This window comes from Electrophorus electricus, chromosome 1 (assembly GCF_041902795.1).
Source record: "Electrophorus electricus isolate QZ-2024a chromosome 1, ASM4190279v1, whole genome shotgun sequence".
Taxonomy (NCBI): domain Eukaryota; kingdom Metazoa; phylum Chordata; class Actinopteri; order Gymnotiformes; family Gymnotidae; genus Electrophorus; species Electrophorus electricus.
The window spans coordinates 8,606,221-8,617,526 of NC_137497.1; the positions used below are offsets into that span (position 1 = coordinate 8,606,221).

General features: G+C 39.6%; 1 protein-coding gene across 3 annotated transcripts in view; it reads right to left on the minus strand.

Annotated features, from left to right (window-relative positions):
- LOC145656998 (NACHT, LRR and PYD domains-containing protein 3-like) overlaps positions 1-7,636 on the minus strand; it is a 69,087-nt gene extending 61,451 nt beyond the window's left edge. For 2 of the 3 annotated variants that reach the window (XM_081711055.1, XM_081711052.1), the window contains exons 1-3: positions 7,579-7,634; positions 3,261-3,342; positions 2,671-2,778 (exon numbers count right to left, since the gene is read on the minus strand). In XM_081711055.1, the coding sequence (XP_081567181.1) occupies positions 2,671-2,720 (50 nt within the window). In that variant the 5' untranslated portion in view covers positions 2,721-2,778; positions 3,261-3,342; positions 7,579-7,634. Of the gene's footprint in view, positions 1-2,670; positions 2,779-3,260; positions 3,343-7,578 lie in introns of all 3 variants that reach the window. The other variant, XM_081711048.1, reaches the window with a different exon arrangement.
- Positions 7,637-11,306: the final 3,670 nt, after the last annotated feature.

The window sequence follows — 11,306 nt, forward strand, 5'->3', positions numbered from 1 at the left end:
ATCACACCTGTCCTTCAGCAACTACAGAAACATACCACACACACACACACACACACACGCATCACACCTGTCCTTCAGCAACACAAACATACCACGCGGACACACGTCCTTCAGCAAGACAAGTGAACTACACACACACACACACACACCTGTCCTTCAGCAAGTACACAAACATACCACACACACACACACATCACACACACACACACACACACACACACACACACACACACATCACACCTGTCCTTCAGCAACAGAAACATACCACACACACACAGAAATCAAACCTGTCCTTCAGGAACTACACAAACATACCACACACACATCACACCTGTCCTTCAGCAAGTAAAACACCACACACACACACACACACACGCGCAACACACCTATCCTTCAGCAACACAAACGAACCGCACACACACCACACTTGTACTTCAGCAACTACACCAATAATACATCTGTCCTTCAATAAAACAAACACCTGTTCTTCAGCAATACAAACATACAACATAGACATCACACCTGTCCTTCAGCAACTAAAAAAACATACCACACACACACACACAATCACACCTTCAGCAACTACAAAAACATACCACACACACACACACACACACACACACACACAAACACACATCACACCTGTCCTTCAGCAACACAAACATACCACGCGCACACACATGCACGTCCTTCAGCAAGAGAAATGAACCACACACACACACACACACACACACACACACACACACCTGTCCACACCCACACACACAAACATCACACCTGTTCTTCAGCAAAACAAACATACCACACACACACACACACACCTGTCCTTCAGCAACTAAAGAAACATACCTCACACCTGTCCATACACACATCACACCTGTCCTTCAGCAACACAAACATACCACGCGCACACACATGCACGTCCTTCAGCAAGAGAAATGAACCACACACACACACACACACACACACACACACACACACACACCTGTCCACACCCACACACACAAACATCACACCTGTTCTTCAGCAAAACAAACATACCACACACACACACACACCTGTCCTTCAGCAACTAAAGAAACATACCTCACACCTGTCCATACACACATCACACCTGTCCTTCAGCAACACAAACATACCACACACACACATAACACCTGTCCACACACACACACACACACACACACCACACCTGTCATTCAGCAACTACTCAAACATCAACCATACCACGCGCACACACGTCCTTCAGCAAGACAAATGAACCACACACACACACACACACACACACACACAATCACACCTGTCCTTCAGCAACTACAGAAACATACCACACACACACACACACACACACACACACGCATCACACCTGTCCTTCAGCAACACAAACATACCACGCGGACACACGTCCTTCAGCAAGACAAGTGAACTACACACACACACACACACACCTGTCCTTCAGCAAGTACACAAACATACCACACACACACACACATCACACCTGTCCACACACACACACACACACACAATCACACCTGTCCTTCAGCAACTACAGAAACATACCACACACACACACACACGCATCACACCTGTCCTTCAGCAACTACAGAAACATACCACACACACACACACACACACACATCACACTTGTCCTTCAGCAACTACACAAACATACCACACACACACACACTTGTCCTTCAGCAAGACAAACACCACACACACACACACCACACCTGTCCTTCAGCAACACAAACACCACACACACACACACCACACCTGTCCTTCAGCAAGACAAACATATCACACTTGTCTTTCAGCAACTACACAAACATACCACACACACACACCACACTTGTCCTTCAGCAAGACAAACATACCACACACACACACACACACATCCTTCAGGAACACACACACCACACCTGTCCAACAACACAAACATACCACACACACACACACACACACAATCACACCTGTCCTTCAGCAACTAAAAAAACATACCACACACACACACACACACACACACACACACACACACACACACACATCACAACTGTCCTTCAGCAACTAAAAAAACATACCACACACACACACACACACACACACACACACACACCCTTCAACAACACAATCATACCACGCACACACACACACATCACACCTGTCTTTCAGCAACTACAGAAACATACCACACACACACCTATCCTTCAGCAAGACAAACGAACCACACACACACTCACGCAAACAGAAACTAGAACAGCACTGATAGTAGAACTTGGTTTAAATATGAAGAGGAAGTGGCAACAGATGAAGGGGAGAATAACTAGAACTTCTAACTAATAAGTGGGAGATGGAGAGCAGGGGAATGACTGAGGATGAGTGACAGGGATTAGTGTGTGTGTGTGTGTGTGTGTGTGTGTGTGTGTGTGTGTGTGTGTGTGTGTGTGTGTGTGTGTGTGTGTGTGTGTTTGGCTGGGTAGCTCTCTCACTCCACCTCCTGATGATATTAAATACTGAAATATTAAATCAGCTGGGTGCTGGAGGCTCTGCTCTCTCTACCCTGATGAAGATGAGGAAAGTGTTGAGTAATTACATCCTTCACTACATCTCATTTATCCTGAATATTCCCTCTTCCTGTTTCCTCAGATTAAGTGCTGATGGAAAGCTCCTCACTGTGGGTTGGCAGTTCCTCCTCCACTGCTGGAGTTATGAGGCTCCATCATGGAGTTGTTCCTCTTCACACACACACAGCTGGACACTGGAGATGCTGCTCTCTGCTCCCTGTCAACAGTTCACACACTGAATCAATGCCTGATAAACCTCACATTAACATATTAAAAATAAAAATCATGATATCAAACATGAAGCAAAAAATAAGAAATATAAAAATACAGATATATAATATATAGCTATATAGATATACAGATATATAAAAATACAGATATATAAAATAAAATAAAGATTTAAGCAACACAATGTGCAATATATGTGTATGAGAACAAGTTTTGTTGTATGCGATATATATATATATATATATATATATATATATATATATATATATATATATATATATATATAATGTGTCCGTGTGTGTGTGTTTACATATACTGTAATAGCCCATATATGTGCACTCTGTTTTAAAGCATAGGCAACTTGACCATCAACGGCTAAAGCATCAAATAACCCCAAATATCCAGCACCAGTACTTAACACACCCAATGACAAAGAAATTCAAGTGTAAATTCATCATCATATTGAGAGACCTGCGATGTAGTTATACTAGTGTGTTCATCCATGCAGTCTTCTCCAGAACTGTAGGTGGCAGTGCAGAGCCAACTGTAACCCCTGAAAAAGCAGAGAATTACATTCTGACACCCATCACTTATGACTGTCCACTAAATTCGAGAGGTGCAAATCGACACTGTAAAGGTCCAACATGCACAACAGGAAGAGGAGCAACCGCGTCATTTCTAGCACACACACACACACACACACCAGAGACAATGAGTCAAATATAAACCCAGGCTGTGTCTGTAATGGTCCCCTCACTCACTCACTCACATTCCCCCACACAGACGGGTCTATATAGAACAGGGTCTATAAGACAACAGACAGAATGTATCAACACTAGTCTGTGATGGAAATATAAAACTGTGACCTCACAGAAACTATCTGGAACATAAAGTGGTGCAGTCACAACACATTGAAGTAAGACACTTTAGTGAGGAAACAGTGGTAGAAGTCCTGTCAACATGTCTGTTATATGCCCATAATTAGTGTACATCAGTAGTTCACTACAGTTACAGTACACTATAGGTGTGGTATCTTTGTCCTTAATCAGTGTACATCAGTAGTTCACTACAGTTACAGTACACTATAGGTGTGGTACCTTTGTCCTTAATCAGTGTACATCAGTTCACTACATTTACAGTACACTATAGGTGGTGGTATCTTTGTCCTTAATCAGTGTACATCAGTTGTTCACTACATTTACAGTACACTATAGGTGTGGTATCTTTGTCCTTAATCAGTGTACATCAGTAGTTCACTACATTTACAGTACACTATAGGTGGTGGTATCTTTGTCCTTAATCAGTGTACATCAGTAGTTCACTACATTTACAGTACACTATAGGTGTGGTAACTTTGTCCTTAATCAGTGTACATCAGTAGTTCACTACATTTACAGTACACTATAGGTGTGGTATCTTTGTCCTTAATCAGTGTACATCAGTAGTTCACTACATTTACAGTACACTATAGGTGTGGTATCTTTGTCCTTAATCAGTATACCTCAGTTGTTCACTACATTTACAGTACACTATAGGTGTGGTATCTTTGTTCTTAATCAGTGTACATCAGCTGTTCACTACATTTACAGTACACTATAGGTGTGGTATCTTTGTTCTTAATCAGTGTACATCAGCTGTTCACTACATTTACAGTACACTATAGGTGTGGTATCTTTGCCCTTAATCAGTGTACATCAGATCACTACATTTACAGTACACTATAGGTGTGGTATCTTTGTCCTTAATCAGTATACGTCAGTTGTTCACTACATTTTGTAACATTGAGTTGTAAGGAGGCGGACATGTGCGGAGAAGAGCAAGATTTATTAGGGGCAAATCCAAAATCATAGTCGTTAGGGTAGTCCAGGGTCATATTACCAACATGATCAATCAAAACACACAAAAGCAAACAGGGGAAACTCAGGGCTAAGAAACACGAAGGCTAGGACACGTGGAGTACAAACTTACGGGGATACAGACATGGGCTCTCAAAAACATTCAGACATTAAACCAATCAAACACAATGAACCTAACACACACATTCAAATAAACACAACCATTAAAATAAACAATATATAACCAAGACCAAGGCAACAAGACAGGGTTTAAATGTATGAACTAAACAAAACTAAAGAATGGAACTAAAATACACAAGACGGAAAACACGGAACAGGGAAGCTGGGAGGGAATAATCATGACACATTTACAGTACACTACAGGTGGTGGAGGGAAAGTGAGGCTTTGTGAAATATTGAGATGTTTGAAGCAGTTGTGTCGAAAATAGTTTCAAGGTTTCAAAAGTGTAGTAAAGACAACTGTAGGGAACTGGGATGACTGGCACAGGTTGGCTTTATACTGTGTTCAACCTGGTGTGTTGGCCAGACCACTTAAAGCCATACTGAGATCAAAGGTGTAATAACAGGCATGAACTTTGATGTTACAGAACTGTGAAGTAGAGAATAGGTTACCCAATATTATATGTTGTGAGATCAAATATGTGTCATCAATCTTTGGTCTAAGACACAAATACAGATATTACTTTAAATATCAATGTTGTTTGTAAATCACAACATGCACAATACACAAAAAAGGCTTTTACAGTCGATTGAAATGTCTATACTACGATTAATGTAACTGGTACTTGGGCCCCATCTAGCGGCAAATCTCTGGAACTGACTCAATGACTTGATAAAGAAATGCAGTGGCCACGACTAACATTGAAATCACTGATTCAACCTCCCAAACTCAAGGACTAATAGACAAAGGAAGTACAGCTGGTATGAAACACAGCCTTACCAGAGGAGAAATACACTAAAACATGAAAGTGAAACTAAACCTATATGGAAAGGCACAGGGAGTAACGTGCCTGCTTGTTAATAACTGTCAACTAACATTGTTTTTTCATCACAAAATATCAATATAAAAAGAAGATGCCTGACTTACATTTTATCAGTAACACAGAGTCTCTGGGTTTAACACAAACAGAGTTTTACTGTGTGGGAAACACTTAGCACCGCGATAGCTTTAGCCAATTATACTGGATTTAACTGGATAATTCACTAATATCTTTAGCCAATGATGCAGAGTTTAACTGGATAATCGACCAACATCTTCAGCCAATGACACAAAGTTTAACTGGATAATCAACCAATATCTTTAACCAATGACATAACGTTTAACTGGATAAGTATATTATAAGGAACAACAAAAGTAAATAATATTCACGCAAAATTCTTCCAGTACTTATGGGCCTTTTGAACAGAAACATTCTGAGTTTTGCTAACATCTTGATAATTCTATTCTGTGAAACAACAATGTCTAAACTATTTTGCCTAGATATTATTCTGGTGGGTTATACCAGGTTATTGATACATATGATCAATAAATATTTAAAAGAAATTACCATACAACAACCTGTTTCTGTTGTGTTCTGTAAGGCATTTCTAATTCTTGGCATTTCAGTTTCATGTATAAGACATGACATTTAGAAAGATAATCTATTAACAAAATGCCACTATGTTTACTGGGATAAATAACCACATGGGTTCTGTGGGTTTACATGAACTCTGTAGAATTCTGTGGCTTTGCATGAACTCTGTTGGGTTCTGTGGGTTCAGATGTGCTCTGTAATCTATGAAGTGCAGAACGATTTAATGAATTGTCTGTATGGAACAGGTTTCATAGTAAAATAAAGGAACAATGTCTCAACATTATATATTTATTATTATATTTATATTATAAAATATTAGTTGTTCTGCTGTTTTGGGGCTTCTTCTCTTCCCAAATTACCTCCTCAGTCTTGGAAAAGATTCATTCACATAGAACACATGTTGCTGGCATGCACAGGTGTTTTTACCATTATATAAATGTGTGGATATACAGCACATCACTCCTGTCAGTAAACCAGAGAATCTCTCTCTACACACACTTTCTATATATTAATGTCACTATATCTATCCTAACTACTGCTCACTGGATATCTCTCACTAGCCTATCAGTCAATATGTCCTATCAATAACCTTCTATCTAGACAACACTGAATCTCTCAGTCTCTCAAATTCTCTATTCTCACAAAACTCTCAAAGTTGGGGTGTGTTTTGTTGACTTATAAGTATTCACAGAGTTTGTGACTGAGACAGATGTGTGATCAGGTTTGTTTCAGACACTGTCAGTCAAAGACAGGAGCGGCAGGTTCTGTATGACACCTGTAAAAACACAAGCTTCGTTTAGTCGTGGTCACGTGACATGGCCGTTTTGAGCCACACTTCGGATCAGTGTTTCAAAACGCTGCGCTTCAGAAACTCCAAACAAGCTTAGAAACGCCAGTGTCGACCGTCCCATCCCAAGCTATAGTTAATAATACAAATAATTAACTATACAGGGAATCTGACCTGTCCACTGAGGATTTGGACAACACTACACAATAGCTGAAACTGAACAGAAAACTAACTGTAAAAAACTGACTTTACAGCAGCAACTTTGACTTTAGGCCAGAGGAGTTTCAGATGGGACCATTAGGAAATATCACTGACTAACTAAGACTTGTAATCGAGTTTTACAATAACTGACAATATATATCTGGCCCCTTTAAATTATTTTAAATATAGCTATGCAATCGTATTGAGCGTTAGCCATTTTAGTTGCGTAACTTCACCAGGACTTTTATCTTTACATTTAATCCACCTTTGGGTTGACCTACGAATTAACCTAAACACAGAACTATGTACTTACAAAACATGTTGCTTTAAACTGCACCGACATCGCATTTTTACAAATAGAATGAACTTACCGTGAAATATTTTTAAACGCTCAACCTTCCACAACGGCGACTGTTCAGAAAATACTTTCGTTTTCTTGAGAAAGGTGAGACTACAGGAACACCTGTGGGTAAGAGGAGGGCGGAGCACATGTCAATCATTTTCGACTGAAGACAATGACGCAATATTTTTATTAAGCCAATCAGCAGGCAAAGTTAGCTATCCGTTATTTTGCTGCAGCCAATCACTGTATACAGTCTATACAGCCAATGGCTTCACAGTCCCGCCTACACGGACTTGTTTTGCGGCTCCGCTGAGAGTAAATCTCCACTATGTCCGCACGTTGAAACACGTCGGAATTTAACAAACCACTTTGTAGATCTAACTTACAGATTACTGTAATTTAGATAATCAGCCTCACAATAAGCATGTAAGTGTGTGGACGTCCATAGCATGTTGTGCATATGACAAATAAAGAATCTTCTTAATGGCTGAATGCTGGACGTGTGTGTGTAAAAAATATTTGTTTACCTGTATTTGGTAAACCTGTATCAGAAAACTACATGAGGTACAGAAGACAGCCTGACAGTAAAAGAATAGCAGTAAATGTGTATTAGCATTGCAGGTTACATGACAGTTGATCATTTACATTTTATATTAAATAAATTCCATGGAGAGGAGATAAAGATACAAGACAACAGTAAGAATAAATAACAACTGCATCACTGGCAGTGCTCTTCCATTAGAAGAAGGAACCAAACATGTTCCTCATCATATGAAAACTGGATTAAAATATTAAGTGAACTATCTACGAGTGTTACGAATATGGAAAGCCAAAGTGGTCAAAAGTCACCTCAAACGAAACGCGTTTTGTTTGTAAAACGGCGAAAAAAGCGGCATTTGGACATATTATGTCGCAAAGTACGGCGTTATTTTTCTCTGTTTTTATGGTTTACGGTTTTTGTGGCAAATTTTACAACATAGAGAAAAATAACAGCGTTTGTATGTCAGTTTAAAACACCGTAAAAAGCACTGCTTTAAGTGTTCTAAAACGATCTTACTCAGCTGATTAACCAGTGCTCAAGTTTGTTTATTTTTGGGATTCACATATGTGTTAATTCACCCAATAATTTATTAATTCATACACTTATTAGCTAACTAACTAGCTAGAGGTTTAGTAGAATTATTAGTTGTGACGATGGTTAGGCACTTCAGACACTGTACTTTAAATGGGCAAGTACTTTAAAACATTTTTTTTTGCTTTGTGTATTTAGTACAAATACACAGTACTGTACTGCAATTTATCTGAATGCTGCTAAACAGACCAGATGTGCTTGTTTCTGTAGACATCATGGATTTTTAGCTCGCTGTTTAGGTGTAATTCTTAAGTACTCACATATGTACTTAATCTCATATTATGATTGTGGAATACTGTAGAGGTTTATACAGTTTAGTAGAATTGTACTAATATAGCAAAGCCCCTAAAAGTAAGGTTTTACTTAATTCTGGGTTTGATTTTATGAACATTTGGTAAAAATTTCATAGAGCAGCATTTTTTCTTGGGCTATGCCCCAGTTCTCTCCATAGTATAGGCTTACACCAGATCGTAACTGTATTCATGACAGGGTGCCCGTGGGTACTTAAAAAGTCTTGATTTATCTGAAATGACATTTTACAAATTTAATGAACTGATAAGTCTTCAATTGTCTTAAATTTTATGCTTCACTGTCATTCAAATGTGTAAAATAAAATTCCTATGACTAACATGGCTATTTCTTAGTTGCCCAGTCACCCAGTGTAAATCTGAAAACTCTCTAGTGAAGACAACAAGTGACATTTGATATACTGGTTAAGAAATTAGATATAACTGGTTAAGAGATTTGTAGTCTAAGTTTGTTTCCATAATTAATGATATGTCAGGGAGTAAAACATGCTCACTTCCTCACTGCACCTGGAGAAGACAGCTAGGAAACAGGAATCATTAGTCAAACTTTAATATTATCAGAGGAGGAAATCACTCTCTCAACTGAGGTAACTAAGACATTTTTAAAAGATTTTTTTTTTTTTTACCATGACTTAATATTTCTACCTTGTTAGAAATGTGGATATACTGTTCTTGCCAACATTTTCTCCCAGCTGACATGATGCTTATAGATTAGAGTTTAGTCTTTCAGCACTCTAGCTAGATAGTTTGATAGATTACTTAACACTGATTATGTCCATCTAGATGAGGAGAAATCTGAGTAGATTTTTAATTTTATCAAATAACATTTTTTGGACTTGTTCAATCTGGTTGGCATATACACTGTCAAATGGAATTATGAAGCTATCTAGCTAGATAACTAATGTTACCAAACTCCAGTCCAAGTGACTAACAAGCAGTCTTCGATCTCTACAAGAAATTCTAGACAGACTGATTCAATTTAGCACTGTCCATCTCAAAATGTTCCACTCTATTTATAATTGTGTAACTTTCTACATATTTCGTGAATATAGTTTGAAATCCCCTCAGAAATCAGCTTGTTAGCTCCAGCTTTATCTAGCTAGCTACATCTGAACATTACAGGGAAGTAACAGCTCTGCTCTCACTAGCAAAATACCAGAAGAAAGAAAGATAGATCATTTGTTTTTGCTTCTGTCTGTATTCATTGCTTACAATATCCTGCTATCATTTATGTAGAAAGTGTCTAATTTAACTAGTTTTTTTTCTGTCAGTTTCTTGATCACTTGGTTTATTTGGTGTTCTTAAATGTTCAAAATGGTTTGGTGTTCAAAATGAAGCTTCTCAACATTAGTCTGAAAGTATCAGTTTCTCAATTACCATGTTTAAGTTATTCAAAATAACTTTATTTTTGTATATCCTCACTGCAAATTTGGTTTTAAATTACACTGGAAGTTGCATTAAAAGTCTTGAAATGGCTTAAATCTGACTTGGGGGTGCCTGCAGACTGTGTCTGTGTGTGTGTGTTTGTAAGGGTTGGTGCCAGGCCGATGCCCCCTCCAGCCACCAGAGGGAGGCCTTGAGTCAGGCACACCACTAATCAGGTTTAACAACCAACAGCTGGGCTAGACCTTATATAAGCCCAGTGACCCAATCATTCAGTGCTGGCTCTTTGCCAAAGTTCTGAGCCAAGCTTATAGCTGGTAACTTCAGGTATTGAGGTCTATGAGCTCCTGTGCTACGCCTCACTTCTTGTCTGCAAGGGTGTTCATGTTTTTAGATGTCCCCTCCCCTCTCAAGTTTTCCCCCTTGTGCTACACCTTACTTCTGTGCTGTGAGTGTGTCTGTGTTTTTACACATCCCCTGCCCTCTCCAGTTTTCTCTCTTGAGTCTGTCTCTCTCCCGAGCATGGTTTCTCACCTAGTAGGCTGTTGGTGTCATCGCCTACCTGACCTGGGTTCAAGCCCACCTTACAGAAAGACCCAGCCAAGGACCCAGCTCAACAGTTTGTTCTGGAACAGGTAAAGGTGGCTCTGACTAATCAGGGCGTGACTGTTGGTCAACATGAGCAGGCCCTGCAACAGATCCTCTCTCAGTTACAGGCCCTGACAGACCTCCTGACACAAACACCAGTGCCTCTGGCTCCTCCTAGTCAGGAGGCAGCTGGGGCTGAGGCAGCAGCAGAGCCAGCCCAAATCTTGCCCACCTCACATTCAGAGCCATTGCCCCCTGCCCCTGAGCGCTATGCCGGTGAGGCAGGAGGTTGTAGGGGGTTTCGAGCAGCAGCTATCTTGGTTCCCCACAGAGTGAGCAAAGGTG